At 43.3% G+C, this 17,601-nt stretch overlaps 1 protein-coding gene across 1 annotated transcript; it reads right to left on the bottom strand.

Annotated features, from left to right (window-relative positions):
* Positions 1-755: 755 nt before the first annotated feature.
* LOC104552499 (protein spire homolog 1) lies at positions 756-17,266 on the bottom strand. Its single transcript, XM_062008272.1, has 16 exons — positions 17,026-17,266; positions 16,223-16,254; positions 15,611-15,775; positions 14,755-14,880; positions 14,404-14,469; positions 11,479-11,640; positions 9,359-9,427; positions 8,641-8,770; positions 8,077-8,201; positions 6,669-6,744; positions 6,130-6,281; positions 4,872-5,003; positions 3,477-3,541; positions 2,631-2,658; positions 2,083-2,225; positions 756-1,012 (listed from the first exon to the last, which is right to left on the bottom strand). The coding sequence occupies exons 1-16, from the start codon at positions 17,264-17,266 to the stop codon at positions 841-843; spliced, it is 1,884 nt and encodes a 627-aa protein (XP_061864256.1). The 3' UTR covers positions 756-840.
* Positions 17,267-17,601: the final 335 nt, after the last annotated feature.

The raw sequence follows: 17,601 nt of genomic DNA, 5'->3' as shown, positions 1-17,601 counted from the left end.
ACCTACACCCCTTCTATACAAGCAGTTCCTGGGGAGAAACAGACATACTATCAAATACCCATTTTTTGTTTTAACCATACAAAGAATTTACCAAACTTTATTTTTCTAGACTGTCCTGTGTTGTAAAGAGTCCAGTTTAGCTTAGGGCAAAGCTTATAGCCAACACAAAGAGCAAGAATCTCTTGAGAACAACCATCTGACTGTCAAGTGATTATGGCACTAAGATATACTAGGTACTCCAGTGACATGCACCAGAGCTCTGATGGCAAAGAAAACAGACAAAAACCAAACCAAGAGCTGACTTCCTAAGCAAGCAGAGTGAGCAGGCTGCCTGACAGCCGTTACTACGGTGTTACATGCATCACAGCAGTGAGGTTTAAGAGTTTTAGTCAGTTATCAGGAAGGACTGTTTGCAAAATGCATGGTGACGTGATCACAGAACAGAGCTCCACTTTTCAATCCTCTCAGGAACAGAGGTTTTGGGTTTAAAGTTTCTCTGTACTCATTACATAGGTTGAAGTCTGATCAGCAGTGAACACAGAGGGCCACGGAACGAGGACAGCTGCAGGTGCAAAGGAGGAAATGCTGGAGGCGTGATAGTGCATCAACATTTATTTTTCCCAAAAGACACATAAAAAGAATTAAAACAGTTCTAAAACCCACAAAGCTTTAGAATACTTCACAATACATAAATTCTAACTGTGCTTCCTGCTTAGGCTAGCCAGCAGGGAGGTCTTTTATTCAGGGCTTTATGTCAATAGGTGCATAAAGCTGTTTCATTTGCTTCAGGTACAGAACAAGTGGCAGGAGAAATGTATGGGAGAGTCATTCTAGGTTGGTTCAGGGCCAGGAATTTCTCCTGAGAGGGATGCTCTGCTGTTGAGTGGAAGCCATGTTCAACAGATACTGCTCACAACATGTACAGATGTCAGCAGTCAGCCAGTCTGCCATGGTCCCTGTGTAATGGCACAGAGGGTGTGCTAGGCAGCGGGGCTCCAAAATAACAGGTACACTGCAGCAGGAGAGAGAAAAAAAGGAAAGCATGAAAGTTGATCCAGGTTTCTTTTAGAGGGCATGATTCTCCCTCCCTGCATGCATGATCGAATACTGCTAAGTGCTGTTAGCTAAATGCACAAGTTCAACAGAACTTCAGAAGGCTACTAAGCACCAGAACAGCTTCATTTGCAGACACTGACAGCCAAAAGTCTAATGGGTGTCTGTGGTTGATCCAAGGTTATGGCTGAGTCCTTATGCTACAGGACTATATATTTTTGTGCCACTCTGAAGTATGGCAGTAATTCAGTCACTTAAGATACAGCACTTGTATTACAAGATTGACCAAACCACTGCCTCAGTTAACTTCAGTAGTGAACGCTACCCCTGAACTTTGGCAACTTAAGTATGAGCCTTTGAACCAGAAACTGCTGTAACTTTATTTTGGCTACATTAAAGAATGGCTTCAGAGAGATACCTGTTCCTGCAGTAGAATATATAACAGATTTGGACAGAACAGGCAGTGTATGTTTCTGGTCCTAGATGTTGCACTTATACCCCACAATGTCTGCCTGTTCCACCTAGAGTCAAAAAGGAAAGGGTGTCTGTATGTGTGTGGAGGGACTGAGAAATCATTGTGGCATCACTATTCAGTCATTTTTACCTGAGACCATTAGCATATTTTCTTTCTAGGTAATAAAGGAGCTAGTCCTGCCTTGTAGTGACAGACCCCCAGCTGTTGGGGACAGAATGTAACAAGGTCTAAAAGTTCTTGTATAAACAGAGCTGCCGCAAGGAGCCTTCTATATCTGGGCTAATATGGCTACTTCTGAATCCGTGTTCAGAAACCTAAAAAGCAAAAATGATTACAGAGCATCTGCGTGTCCCTTTGGTCACTTAAACCCCACAATATTTACAGGGAACTATAGACTAAGGAAACCAGTGGCTAAGCCAATCATTCAGCACAACATTCAGATGACCAGCATAATACTATATCTGGCTGTCTGCATGTTTGTAAGATTTTCATATACAAAGCAACTGGTCACATCTTTCAAGGTAAAAAACCAGAACATCCCTGTCCCAGCTTACCCAAAGTACTCCCAGTGCTCTATTTCATGAAGCAACTTGGAGCTCTTCTGCTCTTGAGTGACTGGGTCCTCCTCTCTGGAGAGTCTCAAAAGTTTTAGGAAGTGAAGTGGGATATGTACACACGTTCTGAAGGGCATGGACATCTAGAATCACAACACAAGTCACCTGAGTTCTCAGGACAACACGTCCTTCTTAGCAGGAAAATTTGCATGGTATGCAACTGATTTATTGGTGCACTTAGAACGCAGACGTTAATGCAGTGAACTTTCTGACCCTTGTATAGAGCACAGAGTAATCCCAACCACTTTACACAGGATGAAAGAAAGGGAACCAGAGTTGTTTTAGTCAAGTGTGGCAGGAGATGTCTGTGGCACCCTGGCTGCTTTTGCACCTCGTAATATTCCCTCTTCTGTTTTCTTAGAAACAAGCTAGAGGATAAGATTTGAAGTTATCAGTGGGATGCAGGAAAGCCTCCTAAGACTAGGTGAGGTGCAGGGAAAATAGGAAACGTAAAAAAACCCATATGCTGTTGTAAAGACTAGACTTGCCTTGATGCAGCAGTCACAGCAGACAACACTAAGAGAAAAAAGTTCCCAGCATTATCATTTCAGTACAGCTCAGCAGATACCCCTATTGTAGCTAAGGGTGACTTTCCCCAGTAAGTCTTAGTTTGTGCACAATCACTTGATGGCAAAGCAAGCAAGCTTAGAACTCTCCTAATTCAGTTTGCTACACCTTCTATTTATCCTAGTTTAAATCATCTGAAATGCCATAGCTTACAGGCTTTATCTGCAAGTGTCCATTACTTTTCACCCAGCACTGTTACCAGTTACTCATTTCCCAGTGGTTCTTTACTTGTAAACAATTCAGTGCTTCACCACTGCTTCAGACAGATTTAAGTGAGTCTTAATGAGCCTGAAGTTCCTCTTTTCCTCTCCCACGAACAGAAAGCCTCTGACAAATAAGTGGATACAAGTAGGTCCAACTCCTTTCTCAGTCACAGGGTCTGGAGTTCAGTTTTTCACTCCTCAACAGAAGATTATGGTGAAGGGCCTCTCCCAGAATCTGCTCAAGCCCTTGACTGAAGTTAAATCCAACTTTTAGAGCAACGTGCAGAAAGTGATCTCAGATAAACTGAATCTAATACTCACACAGCAAAATGGGTTACTGCTAGCTTAATACCAAGAGTTAAAATTGAGATATCACTTGAGAGGTAAGTTTTTTTCCACATCCTCTGCAGCTGCAGACACTTCAGCCTGGCTTGTGCAGTAAGGCAAAATTGAAGGGCTCAGCAATCAGTTCTTATCTGGTACTACAACTGTTTAAATTCTGAGTATTTTCAAGCACTGTTCTTTCACTCTTTTCTTTTATTCAGTCCCTTTGTACCAGCTCACCTGCTGCAGAGGTAACAGTTGTAAGGCCACTTAAGAAACATCTGCTTGTGGCAGCTGAAACAGATCTGTGGAAAGGAAAGTTACTTGTGAATGCAACAGGGAAATATCTTTTGACCAGTGGTACCCACAGCCTGCCAAAGAGCAAGCACGTAAACCAACCTTCTAAAGGCTTTAGATCCACATACAATAACAGAGGTCCAATAAAGGATAGCAGAGACACAGGAATTTAAAGCTAAAAAGGCAAAGAAATCTTACTTGTAGGCCAGTGTTTTTATGATGTAGAGGTTTGGGGCAGCTGCCAGACAACAGGAGTTTAAAAAAAGAGCTCTTGAGCAAACAATAGCTGTATTGTGCAAGAGTGTAACAGTAGCTAGTTAAGAGAGGGGGAAGAAGAGAGACATTCTTTGAGGTAGACTGCAGCAATCCCAAAGAGATTAAGTCAGGGCAAATTTGAATCCAATCCTGAAGCAAAAAATGAGTCATAAGGAAGCTGATGAGTCGCTTGAACTTTATGAAAAAAGAACACATTCATACACAGCTGGCAGTCAGAAGTGATATTATCTTGAGAAGCAGAGCCTGAGAAAGCTAAAACAGCTTCTGCAGTGAGAACACAAAGAGGGTAAGAAAGCCATTTTAGAATAGGCAAGAATACAGCAAGCTAAAGCAGGGTTGGTAAGTAAGGTAAGAAGAAAACAAGGCTTCAGTCTCAGGAGCATCAGACACGTTTTGGATGTAGCACAGCTCTGCTAGTAGAAGCCTTTCTCCCTGTCTATACTGCTAAATAATTTAGGGCAAGATGCTGACCCCTAAGACAAGTAGCACGGACTTCCTCACATCTGTGTTGCAGAGGGCTTGGACTGATGACATCTGTGCTGTAGAGCAGCTGGTTGCAACATCACCTCTAAAGGGGACTCGGTGAATAAGCCGGCAGTTAAGCAGAGCAGACAGCCAACAGCGCTGTGCTGCAGGTCACTCTCTGTCCCCGTCATCTTCCCAACATTTGCATCCACTCAGCAGGATGGTTTGAGTCAGCACAACTCAGGTGAGAGCCCGAGTTAAGAGCCTTTGTTTCCCTGTTTAGCGGTACCATTTCTCAATGGCTTACATCATGATTTCAGAACTGGCCAGTAGTCATGGCACTTCCATGCTAGGAGAGCTGACTAACAGGCAAGAAGTATCAAGCAAAGGCTGGGTTCCTTTCTAGGCAACTTACAAAGCTTAAGCCTGATTAGAAGCCATCACCAAACACGTATTAAAAGGACCACATTCTGATCACCTGTACAAACAGGATAAGTTGAGACAGATAGCACCTCAGCAGTTCAGCACTTAGGGCCATAAAACCAGCTACCTTTTGAAACTGCAAGGACAGCACAAAGTGGAGGAGAGGAAACATACCTTTGCTCTTGGAAAGACACCATCAATACCTCCTTGGAAAGGGCCTTGCCCTTGCAGCACCATCATTGTGTATCTGGTTCCAATCAGCTCAGCAATGGTTGGTGATGGCCACTTGGTAGTAAAGGGACAGTCCTGTCAAAAGACAGAAGTTAAGCACCAGAGAAAGCTGAAGGAAGCAGGTATTTGGGAAGGTCATCCTCAAAAACAGGTCTCAAAAGGCTCAGGAGCATTTGTCCCCAAAACTCAGTTTTGCCAGTGATGGGAGTATCAGTTAATAATACTACTACAGAGGTTTTAGTGGTAGAGTTTTCAAGCAGCTTCCCATCACCTCAGTAGGGAAGCAGGTGCCTTGGTCACCGCAGCAATTAATACCATCTCCAGAGCCAGTCTCTGAGGAATCCTACCCTTTGGTAGACACCACAGCACAGATGGCACCCCTTGTCCCATCTAGGTACAGGATCCTTTTTGATTACACACCACTCACTTGCCTTCTCTTTTCTGAGACTCATGAGCCCCACACCAACGGCAGCTGTGGTCTGGTAGTTGACCAGGAGACAATGGTGCTTTTATCCCCAGGTGGGGAGCTCAACCCACCTGCACTCCCCACCACACTTCACTGAGCAAAGAGTTATGGTCAGTTTAGAGACTTGCATGGAGTGGGGCAGGGAGGGATGCAGAAGGAAATGAGGAGGCCAGGGCACAGCACACCTTGTTGAGGCAGAACAGGACAAAGCTATGATTCAGAAGGTTGCACAGAAACACACAAACCCCAGGATTGCTCCCACATTCAGAGTCTGGTGACTTCAACACTGCAGACATTTAGGAGTCCCCAATGCTGTGCTATCTACATTTGGTAAACCACTGCAGCTTAAAGAATGTTTGTGAACATATCAGAATCTAGACAGAATGAGGGGAGATGAAGAAAGCAGGACAGCCCCACTGCCAACTACAGTCTGCTTGAGGATGCCTCGATGGACACTTTCAAGTAATGCAGTGGTATTTTTCTCTTCTTACACAAGGAACAATTTTATTTCATATCATTCAAACTGGGAAGCCTCCTCAAGGACACTACAGCATCCAGTCTTCCCTTAAGCCATCTCCAAGGAGAGAATAATATTTCAACTTAGTATCATTATACAACATGGCCTAAGGTAAAAACCACAGAACATGCTTACTGCTTGCACAAGGATCAAGGTGCAAACTCTGGTCGTTACCAGATATATCAGACCAGGCTTCCTAGCTGACACACCAAACTTACAAGTTCTTTGATTTGAAGGCATCTCTCTAAAGATTTGGACCTTTCTCTGTATGGAGGCATCTGCTGTTGGCCAGCATTCAGGAAACCATTAGCTTTAATGTCTCCTAGTGGAGATGCCCTCATGGAAGACCATATGCAATTTGCAGTGAGACCTGGACAGGAAGAGAGAGTTTTAGGGTGCAGAAAAAAACAACCATCAGCTTCTAAGTATTCACCCCAAAAGCTGAACACTGAAGAGCACTACATTGCCTTCTGAGGGTAGTGAGGCTTGCACCACTCCCCCTCAACCTCCATCATCTCAGATCACAAAAAGCAGAGGTTACAGCAATTGCGCTCATTTCAAGTTTCGGTTAACCGCAGAGGAATGGTTTTCTAAGGGCACCTCCCCAGACTCATTACTTAATGTTGGAGCTTCTCCTGTAAAGTGTCTTCAGATGATCAGAGTGTACAGTGAGCCCCTGCTAAGGCTTTGGGAAGCCAGCAGGCCACTGACTGTATTTTGTCACCTGGATTAGATGTGCAGCTAGAAGTATGCTGACCTGTGCTGTTGCAGGATACTACTGATGAGCTGGTTGAGGGAAGCCACGTGCTGGAAGGCAGCTTGGGAGTGGTTTCCTGGAGACCAGAGGACAGGATACTCTTAAGCTACACACAAGAGACGCCAAGACCACTTTCTCAGAAGTACCACTGCTTAACAAAATCCAGGATCCCCAGGACTGACCAGAAATGGTCAAGGCTCAGCCAAAAGTGGAGTGGAGAAAGAAATCAATGTGGCACATTTAGCAACTTTATATTCCAAGAGATAATAGCAAGTTAATTCTCCCCCCAACTAGGAAGCTCCAGTCAAGCTAGTGAAATTTCCAGTTCATCTGTTCTCTCTTGCCCATGTTCAATACATATCCTAGACTCAAAGTTCCATTTGTTCAGGAACCAATTTCACAAAATCCTCCCTATAAAACTCACAGAGAATTTTGAAACTGTTTTCTTGGCATCAGCTCACATGTAGCAACAGTGGAGAACCATTCAAGAAGCTATGCCCCACTAACCCAACTGAAACTCAGTGCTATATCTCAACAGCCCTGTTTCTAGCTTCTCTAGAAAAGCACAAACCAAATTAGATTATGCTAGTCTCCATATGAAGGCCCTCCTAGTTTAGCAGTAACACATCAACCACAGGGTTCTCAAATGCTGAACATTCCTACAAGTAGCCCAGACTTGTGCAAATATAGCTAAGATTTTCAGCTTTTATTAATTCATATCCGTTTTTCTTCAGTTAAGCAACTGCTTTTCAGACAGAAATGTTTACAGAAAACAGATTTCTGTTTGTATGCCAATGCATCTGTGCTAGACATGATGTGTTAGGATTGATGTTCTGTTCCACAGAATTTCTGAATCTGCTCAGACTGAATGCCAGGACCAAGCAGTCAAGCTTTTCATGATTGAGCCAGGAGCTAAAGAACCCAAAAGGCTATGTATCATGGTTTATGGAAGAACAGTGGTCTCAAAATTATTCTACAGGCAAAAGAGTGGGAATTCACCCGTGAAGTTGCTTCCTTGAAAGAAATCCTCAAGTTTGTCTTCCACAAAGCTCACATATCATGCAAAATACAAATACATCCAGCATCAAATGCCTCACTGTGAGGTAAGGATGTGAATAGTTCTGTCCCATATTGGCCAAACTCCTACACATATTAAGACTTCTGCAGGATCTAGTTTTAAGAGACCAAAGCAGACCTTGTTTCTATAGGCTACAGTCATGCCACCAAAAAAAGTGTTTAAATATGATATGATCTTCTATAGAGGAAAAGACTTCAGTGAACTTAATGGTATGACATTCATTCACTTTTGAGAGACAAGATTGCCCATACTAGGATTTGAACCTGGCCTTCCAGGCTATGTGTATGCAGGTCTAATGCCTCTCCAGAGTCATTTCATTTAAAGCCTTACCTGAAGTCCTGGTCCCAGCTGCTGTGTTGTAGTGTTGACAATTTTTGACTCAGCACTGGCGTCCTGGAGAGTTAAGAAACTGTTGCTTGGAGGTTTCAAGGTGATATTTGCTGCCACAAGCATTTCTGCAGGGGATAGGGAGCATAAAAACCCCTGTACGTATAGACAAGATAAGACGTGCTGTGACAGGAAAATGCCAAATTTGATACCCACACATCAGAATCTGAGACTTGGCTAGACTTTGTTCTGGTAGTTATATAATCTTTGAGTTTTAGGTGATGTCAAAACCCCTGTTGTGTTACTTAGTGGACAGACAAATTTGAACATGCATCAAAAAAGGGTAAGTTTAAATATCTTTTGAGTCTTAATAAGCCACAAACAGATTATCTAGAAAGAACTATTTTTACACTATACCACCTCTATCACACAACCTTTGCGTTCCCACCTCCCTTGCATTATACATGCTATGGAAAAGATAAGCAGGAACTTTTCAAAGGCCATCCATCATTTTTAGTCAACACTGACTTCACTTCCATGCTTGATAGGTCACTTTGTAACAGGTACCTTTGGGCCTGCTCCCATTTTCCTTTGCTTGTGATGACCAAAGCTTCTGTGGTCCTTTTATTTCTACCATGAGCTGTTGATGCCATCTGGACTCTGATGGCACACACTCATTCAGCTTCCTCTCCAGCACCTGCAGGCAAAATATAGCACCAGAAAGAGACAGTGGACTGAGCAAGGAGACCAGTGGTGACAGAACTACTTCTTCAGCAGTGGCACTGTTTTACAAGTGTCTCTCACTCAAGAGGGCACGAAGCCCTGCACACAACAGACAAACAAGAGAATCCTTAGATAATGTGCAGCAGAATACTTCAGCAACTCTCAAATGTGATACCAAGAACTCCAGGATTACTTTCATAGAACCATAGAATGGTAGAGGTTGGAAGGGACCTTTAGAGATCATCTAGTCCAACCCCCCTGCAAAAGCAGGTTCAGGACCATAAAAAATTACAAATGGAAGTAGCAGCAGCAGAAGTAGGGAGACTGATAGATAATCTTTCTCCTATGAAGATGACATCTCCCATTTTTCTATCCCCATGTTTTTGTCAGGAGAGTCTGCCCAAACGTTGTGTGTTTACTAGATCTCTCTCACAAATTCAAACCAGTAGCTAAGACACTAGTTCTATACTCCTAGAAATTGTTTTGTCAGTTTCAGAATCATTGATCATTATATAATAATAATAATAATCAGAATCATTATATACAGCACCAGGTCACCTACAGGCTTTAGATGAGGCTTGGGAGCAGCTACATCAGCTTTGGGAGTCCCATGATTTTGCTTGACGATCACCTGAAAAAACAGAAATGATGCTTAAGTAATAATTCTTTCTCTACTCCTGGCACACTTTTCCATTCAGTGGCACAGCAAATGGCTCGAGTTGGGACTTGGAAATGGGGGAGGTTGGAGAAGACACTTCAAAACTGAATTGGGAAGTGCAGAATGATGGGGTTTTGGTAGAGATATATTTGACTGAGGCAAACTAGAGGCAATTGGATGTGCTGCACATCCCTTTGAGGCTTGCAGAAGAAACACACAGCCTTCTATCCATCCCCAGCAGCTCACAAACTGCTCTGAAAAGCCACTGGAAAACATTGTAGGAATGATCCTGACAAACAGCATGGTCACATGACATTCATCAATGAGAACTCAGCTCCAGGGAAGAAGGTAATTGAATGGGTTAACATGACTGTAATAAGAACTGTATCAGCAGGCAGCTGTATGCATCAACTGGAGTTCCAGAGACTGGCTTAGAGCCACTACGGTAAACTAGGAACAACAGCAAGATAGAATTGCAGGGCAGGTGTTCATGTGAAGCAGAATGTCTCCCTCATCAAGTTCTGTGCTTGCTGCATTGGGGAGAATTGCCAAAAAAAGTCAAGTTGCACACACATGTCTTTAGCTCTCTTGTTCACTTATTCTTACTTTGAGGCTTACCCTGCAAGTACAACTTTAGAACACGTGGGAGTACAGGTAGAACAACACTAGGGCTTCCCACATTCATTTGCATTACTTTCATTCATTTGCAAATTAGACCACTGTTTGCTAGAGAAGCTTTAAAATAGCTCTGCAGATGGGGAAATCCTTGTTTAAGAGCCTTCACAAAGACCTGAGGAGTAGCAGTCTATGCTTTCTTCTAGCATTTCTGAGTACCACTCTTGAACATGGTTGTTTTTCTCATCTACCACAAGAAAAACAGAAAAAAGAAAATCAAGACCCAGTTCATTCTGCCACCTTGAGTTATGGTTCTGTACTGCACAGTGCATTGATACACAGTACATTGCAAGGAACACAAGTAGTTATGATGTACTGTCTCCTTTCCATTACTATTCATTTATTATCAATCAAGGCACAATCCCAAGGGAAATGTCATAGCCTTAACTCTGGCTCCAGCCTTCAGACACAACAAGCAAGAGCTGGGGTTTTAGAGGGGCATGGTTTAGCTGAGGCCTTTAAACCCCTGCACTCTAGTAGCACTAGCAAGGAGAAAAAGCTAACGTCTAGCGTGGTATGCAAAATTTCACTTTCAAAAATACTCCTCTATTACAAGTAGAGCTGTGTCTCATCCTCTGCCAAGACGCCTGTTTGTGAAGCATGCCAATGCCACAAAGCCTTATGCCAGTGTTTTAGATCTGCTCATTGTTACCAGCTCAAGCTGCAGCAAGTGAACAGAATCACAGGCCTTTAGAGTCACCCCAGACACTTTCGTATCTGGTCATCTTCACCAGCCATCCACATTGTTGGAAGCCCTACCAGTCAAGTCAGCTCAGTGTCTGCCCTTGGAAGGGGCTCAGCATTTCTTACGCTGACTAAACTCCTGCAGTAGCTTGTGTACACTGCCTGGTGGCCTCTGCCTGAGGCTGAGCAAAGGACTTGCTCAAAGCTTTTTTTGCATTTGCACACATGCCACAACATCCAGAAAGGCAAGGAAACTAGTAAGAGATGCCAGGCACGGCTCAGTTTGAGGAGCCCGGGAGGACACAAGGGTCCAAAGGGGAAAGCATAGGTAGAAAAGGGTTTGTTTCAGGAAACAGTTGTGTGCAAAGCCGCAAAATTGCTCCAGGGAGGGGAGCAGCTGACTCCTGGAAGGGAAAAATGTTCACAATCCAGCTTAATGAAAGTGTGGCAATCTCTGACTGAAAAAGTTACTGGAAATGAAGCACTTAGGTAGACAAACAGGGTGATCTAATATCGAGCTGCAGCTGAGAGGGAGACTCAGACACTTCTGGACTTGGAAGTACCTTTGAGAAAGACGGGCATTTGATGAAGGGGTCTCAACAAATACAGCTTAGAAACAAAGTAGAGGAGGTGGTTTCAAAGCTGCCCATTGAGTAGCCACTCACCTTCCGAAGGGTATACCTCTGGTGCTGAATATCATCCAGAAGCAGTTCGTAGGGAGAGAGGATACGCTCCTTTGGAGGTGTGTGACACTGTGGTCGCTCAGCGGCCTTGTGCAGCCTCACGCCGCTCTGCAGCTCCCCGATGACGTTCGGCCACAGGGATGCCTCAGGGAAACCAGTCAGGGCCAAGTCAACAGCTGGCCACAACGCACAGAACAGCATCCCCTCCCTCCATGTAACAGGGCACACTTAGCAACTAAAGTTATTCAGAAACATAGAAGCGTGTCCTTGACACCCTCCCCAACACACTTGGAGATCAAGCACCGGAGCAGGGAACTGCTTCTCTTTGCAGAAGTTAATTTACAATTAGGGATCTGGGAGCCAGCTCACCAGGCTCGTTCCCAAATTTTGTCCTTAACTTTTATGAATGTACTTCAGTAAAACCCAGCTTTGGCTGCCAGGTAGCTAGACTGATGTTTTTGAATACCTAATGTTCTGCAAGTGTTTCAGGTGACAGAGTTTTTCATATTATGTTAGATCACTGGGAATGAAATCTTAACTCCTACTATTAACATCCGCTGAAATTTCAGAAACCAAGGGTTGAAGGGCCCACAGACAAAACAGGAAAAGAAAGGGAAAGGGATCTCCTACTTCAACCTTCACAGCAGCATGTGTTAACAGTTTCAGCCTGGAGACACAAGCTGATAACTCTGATATCTGCTCATCCTGTTCCTGTATTAAGATCCGAGGCTGCTCAGGCATGCAGTATAAACCCGACAAAAATTAAAGACGGGGAAAAAAATATAATCAACTTGACAGCATGTTCAGACAACACTGCAGTGGAAGTGCTAGGTCAACACAGCTTATCTGGATCCCAACAGAAACTGAGTCAGAACAAGTGATTGTATTGTAAACAATGAAAGGGAAGCAAAACATTTTAGAAAACTGCCTCAGAACAAAGTGTCTGACTTAGACTCCTCTCCCTTTTCCACTTGCAGTATGAAGCATCTTCTCTCAACTTACCCCTTCGGATATCTTGGTCTAACATCAGAAGAATCTTATGCAAGCTCTGGCTTCAAGGAAACTGATTTTTTTTTTTTTGTTGCATTGTTTTAGCCTGGCTTTGGTGCAATCATACCTCAACTCCAGAGGACTACAACTGTCAAAGAGTGACCATATACTAGTCATATCTCCTAGGCTACAACTATTATTGTGTGGGACAACACACAAAAGTCTCTGGGCAAACTGATCAGTACGAGAGACCTTTGAAACAGCTTAGCCTGAGCCATTTGCACTTTCTAGAGTTGCGATGACAGACTTTGACTGAAAGATATGCCCCAAAGAGAGAATTCTGTACTGCAATATTACCACATTAATTTCAGGACAAGTGCCGTCCGCTGGCCATTTTGGAACTACTTGTATGCCCCAAACCATTTTTCAGATGAAAGTGACATTATTATCACCTATATTATTCTTTTCATACTGATTGATTGCTGAAATTATCTTACTTGGGCTATACCATGTATTGTCAAACTCCAAATTAACTTCCCACACCTGTGCAATGCAGCACAAAACGCTACATTTCAAGGTGATGGTTGTCTTGTGATACATATGGATAAGCTCTGATGAAACTGTACAACCTTACACATTATCTTGCTGTGGTCTACATTTCAGAAAGCGAGTAACACAGCCACCGATACGAAGAATTGTGGTCCACAGAGAGCATCAGCTCTAATCTGTGGGATCTCAGTGAAGTTGGCACCGTGGTTATTTTAAACCCAAGAGTTTGTCAGAGCAATGCAATCAACTGGTGCTTAGGGACTGGGAAACTAGAAGCAGAGGATCTGCACCAGACATCCTGCTTTCGGAATTCATGTCTCCTGAAGGAGCAGAGGCCAAAAACACTGGCCTTCAGGCCACACGGCAAAGCCCATGTATTTATTCATGTATTCCCTGCAGAAAAGAGCTACAGCAGTTGATGAGTTTGTGGTTTGAGATAGCTTGCCAGTTTATTTTAATAGATCACAAAATTGAGAATATGCCCAAACACACATTTCACAAACATTTTCATACGAATAGTTTGAGCACGCTTCAAAGCAAGTGCTATTTAGACAAAGGGAGTGAGTCTACAAGTCTCTTGGGGCTTGCTGTTTGTCTCCACAGACTCCAGACTACAGTGCATTTGTTTATGCTGGGCAGAGCTCCAGCCAAAATAGCTATTTGTTTCTGATGGAGCCCTAACTGTGTAAAGCCTTGAAAAGAACAGAATAAGTTGCTTTCTCTGACCCAAACACACAGTCTGAGACCTACAGAAGGGCAGAATGGAAAGACGAGAAAGGCAGTGAGCAGAAGGTAGGAGCTACATCTCCAACCCCACTCTCCTTCACTAGAGCAGCACAACCACCAAATGGATAGAGCTACTGGCCTTTGGCCCCCTTCAGCCCTGAACCAGCACAGACCCCACTAGCCTACAGAGCAGGCTAGTCCACCTTGGTCCTACCACCAACAGAACAGTTTTCTGGGAGTATGCAATCCAGCTACAAGAAAAGAACAGATTGCTTTTGGCAGGTGTCAGTTCCTGCCAAGAGCTGGAGTCTGGGGCTCATTTGCAGGAAGAAACAGGCTGAATAACTACTTGTGGACACTTACTCCAAAGACTGCCTCCAACTTCATTTTTAGAAGTGGTTTAGGTTGAACCACAAAGAAATGCTTTGCACAGAATAAATGTCCACATGAGGTTAACACACAAAATAGCTTTTCAAGTTCGTTCACCAGCTTGTTTTCAGTCAAGTCTTTAAATACTTAAGCTCTTGAACAGCCTAAGAAGTTTCATTTGTGTTCAAGCTCTGCTTTTCATAGAAGAGTCAATGAAGAGCCAAGGTAGACAAAATCCCCAACCTCCCACAATGAAGGAATTAAATCCCTTACCGAGTATTTTTTCTCCTTTGGAAGGGCATTTCCCATCAAATCCTCTGCATCCATTTTTCTCAGGCTCTGAGAGGGAGGCATGAGGTCATTACCTTGCACTCTTCAATGATCCCCTACCTAGCCAGTATGTGTTACTAACATTAATCTGAAAAGCCTAGAAGCCCCTAACATCCAAGCTTTCAAAAGCTACAATAAGTTACTAATATGGTGCAGAGATAGTAGCCTTCCACATTGTGAAAACAGACCTTCAGCTAGGTACTCTATTTCTTGTACAATCGGAAGGTTACCTTAGAACTATGTGAGTGTGTGAAGGTTGAGGGAATAGCGGCCAAGGGGTGAATCCTAATGTACCTCTTTGGAGGTCTGGATGATGGCCATAAGCTTCTGAAGTTCCATATATTCAGTAAACAGATTCCTACAGGTCATTTCATAATGGCTGGTAGCCTCAGAAGGCCTGGACAAGTGCTCCTCACAGGCCTGAAAGAAATGCAGCAACTTAAAAGAGATCTTGAAATGTAAAAACATGGTAGGATGGAATAAAGAAAGATTCAGTTTTTCTCAATTCATGATTAAGAACCATCTTCCTCACAGATCCCTTCTACATTTTGGGTTTTTTTCCCTATTGTAGATGCAGAGGAATAAAGAAGCAAGAGGTCAAATCTTATATGCACAATAATCTAAGTAGCTGTGTAATATACCTTGTTCTCCACAAAGCATGTCTTGAAACAAATACCTGAAAGAGGAAGCCTTCAGTGCAAACAAAGCACAAAAATAACCCACAGCAGGTAGAGTCACTTGTCCTGATGAGTCTGAGGTATGGGAAGCTCCCAATACCTTCAAATTATGTTTGAGACATTCAAATCCCAGCTCTTGGAGAAACTGAATACTACGGACAAGTGACTTTTTTCCAATATCCATAGAAACTGAAATTGGACACTATGTACAGAAGAACTTTGTAGACACAACTGTGGGAGAGCCATGCTTAGTCTTCCTTCTTAGTTTTTTTCAACAGGCACTTGCATGCACCAAAGATGCTTTTGCCTTTTCCCTCTGATGGGAAAGCCACATGCTCCCTCTACGTCCTCCAACAAGCCACCCAGCTTTTTCCCAGAAATGGTCGCGCCCCTTGGTCAACAGCATTTGCTATGTTTACTACACTTGCTACATTTCTATGATTCTATGGTTTAGTAAGTGGGAAGAAGGAAACCTTGATAACATCTTGCAGGGTGACTGCTGGCTTCATCCTCTCATCGTCCAGCTTCAACATGAAGCACAGCAGTTTCTCCAAAGGCTCACTCAGTTCTCGCTCCACTTGACTGTCAATTCCCCAGTCCAGGGCTTCATAGATCACCACTCCCAAGTACTTCATCAGCTGCAGACAGAGACCAAGCAAGCAGTGCAGCACAAAACCCCATGGAGAACTTCACAGCTCTTACTCCCCAGCCACATGCATACAGCTTTCAGCATGAGAAGGGCCCAAAAGGCAGCTAGGTGCCTATCTTAGTTAGAGCTCAGATACTCCTTTGTTTAAGCTTAAGATTTTAAGCCTTAGCTAGCACCTGTAATTTATCTGTTAAGGCAAAAAGACTGTGGGGTATTCTACAGTAACGCATGTTATTTCCCAGTCCCATTATCTTACTTGAGTTCAGTCCTAGCATTTTGTTTCATTTTTCCAGGTTGCAGGGGACAGAACCACTCTCACAGGACACAGGAAATTTAAGCACCCTGATAGTTTCCAAAGACATCTGCATCTCCCAAGCTCTCCTACTACAGCAGGATTATAGCTGCACACATAACGAAGGTGAAAACATAGGCCTACCTTTTCCTCTGACTGCTGAATGCTGCCAATGGCTGAAAGCAAAAACAAAAAAACAGAGGGAAAGGGGAAGAAAGATTAACTGCATAGGCATTGCTAAACAGCTTTTATAATCCCTGACAAGAGAGAGAAACAGGATGAATTCTTTGTAAGGAAACAAACTCTTCTGACTAAGGTCAGTCCCACCTGGGGGAAAATAGGCCTATACTGCTGGAAAGCAACACCGGATACTCTTCTTATTGTGAGCATTAGCCCCAAGTTAACTGCTGCTCGGTGCTATTTTTGTTTGCTAATAGATATGTAGCCACAAGGAAAGCACTAGATCTTTGTCTTCATTCTTTATTACCCACTCTTGTCCCTGAAGAGTTAGCCTAGCCTTGACCTCTGCAGCAGTGCAACCATGCAGTGAATAAGACAGGCCTGTTGCCACTGGCTGGCTACACATAGTAACAAAACAGAGGACTTGTCAATCGTAGATCTGTTCTGAGAGTTACTGTAATGAAGGAACCATAGACTGCAAGAGGAACAGAGGAGGGGATATTTATTTCAAATAAGTGGCAATAAACTTTAATACCAGCTATTCCTAGAAACAAATGACTCACTAGAGCACTATTAGAAAAATTAGTCGGCCATACTAATGAGTATTAGCACTCATCAACAGTCTTTTGAAATGAAGTATAGGCAGCAAAATAGCCTCATGACAATGCACAGAGAAGGAGAATGGAAAAAACATCAAGAAACTTTTTTTTGCCCCCCCCCGCCCCAACATTTCAGCCTGTTATTTCAGCATCTACCTATGCTCTTACCAGGCTTGTGGTATGTCTTGAAGGAAGCAGTACCATCAGCATGGATGAAGATGCTTCCTAGACCTTTTAGGAATATAAAATGGAGTGGTGGGCACTGCCCCTGAGTCAACTGCTCCATTTTACAGCAACATTGAAAGCAAACAGCCCAGGCTTGCTCTTCGCTTAGAGGATGTTCAAAACACCTCAGAATCTCAGCTAGAGAGACCTTTGTGATCCTCTGCTCACAACGTGGAGACTCCATTTCCACCTTTACCTCTCATCTCCACTCTTAGCCTGGGAAGCTTAACATCTTCCTTTCCAGGGTAGGCAAGTGCTTATAGCAGCCTTTTATCAGTTCTGCCTCCTGGTTTGCTCTTACCTCTCTTCCCTACAGGTGCAGCCATTAATGCCAATTTTGCTCCATCTTTGTAAAAGGACACCACTTTAACCTGTAATTGTATGAGACTCCTTGAAAGAAAATAGAAAGAATACAACAAAATGGCATCTAAAGAAAAGACTGTACAAAAATCATACTCAATTTAACTCCATTATTTCTTACAAATATACTAATTGGAATACTCATATAGGTAAGTAAGA

Source organism: Colius striatus, chromosome 1 (genome assembly GCF_028858725.1).
Source record: "Colius striatus isolate bColStr4 chromosome 1, bColStr4.1.hap1, whole genome shotgun sequence".
NCBI classification, from domain to species: domain Eukaryota; kingdom Metazoa; phylum Chordata; class Aves; order Coliiformes; family Coliidae; genus Colius; species Colius striatus.
The sequence above is the reverse complement of the archived record's forward strand: the minus strand, read 5'-3'. Positions and strand labels throughout refer to the sequence as shown.

Excerpts from the sequence above, each read along its gene's own strand:
- LOC104552499 (XM_062008272.1), bottom strand. The coding sequence starts at position 17,266 with ATGGAGTCTCCACGTTGTGAGCAGAGGATCACAAAGGTCTCTCTAGCT. Across the intron at positions 16,255-17,025 it reads CAAGACATACCACAAGCCTG|CCATTGGCAGCATTCAGCAG; the intron begins GTAAGAGCATAG and ends TTTTGCTTTCAG. Across the intron at positions 3,542-4,871 it reads GTGTCTTTCCAAGAGCAAAG|ATCTGTTTCAGCTGCCACAA; the intron begins GTATGTTTCCTC and ends TCCTTTCCACAG.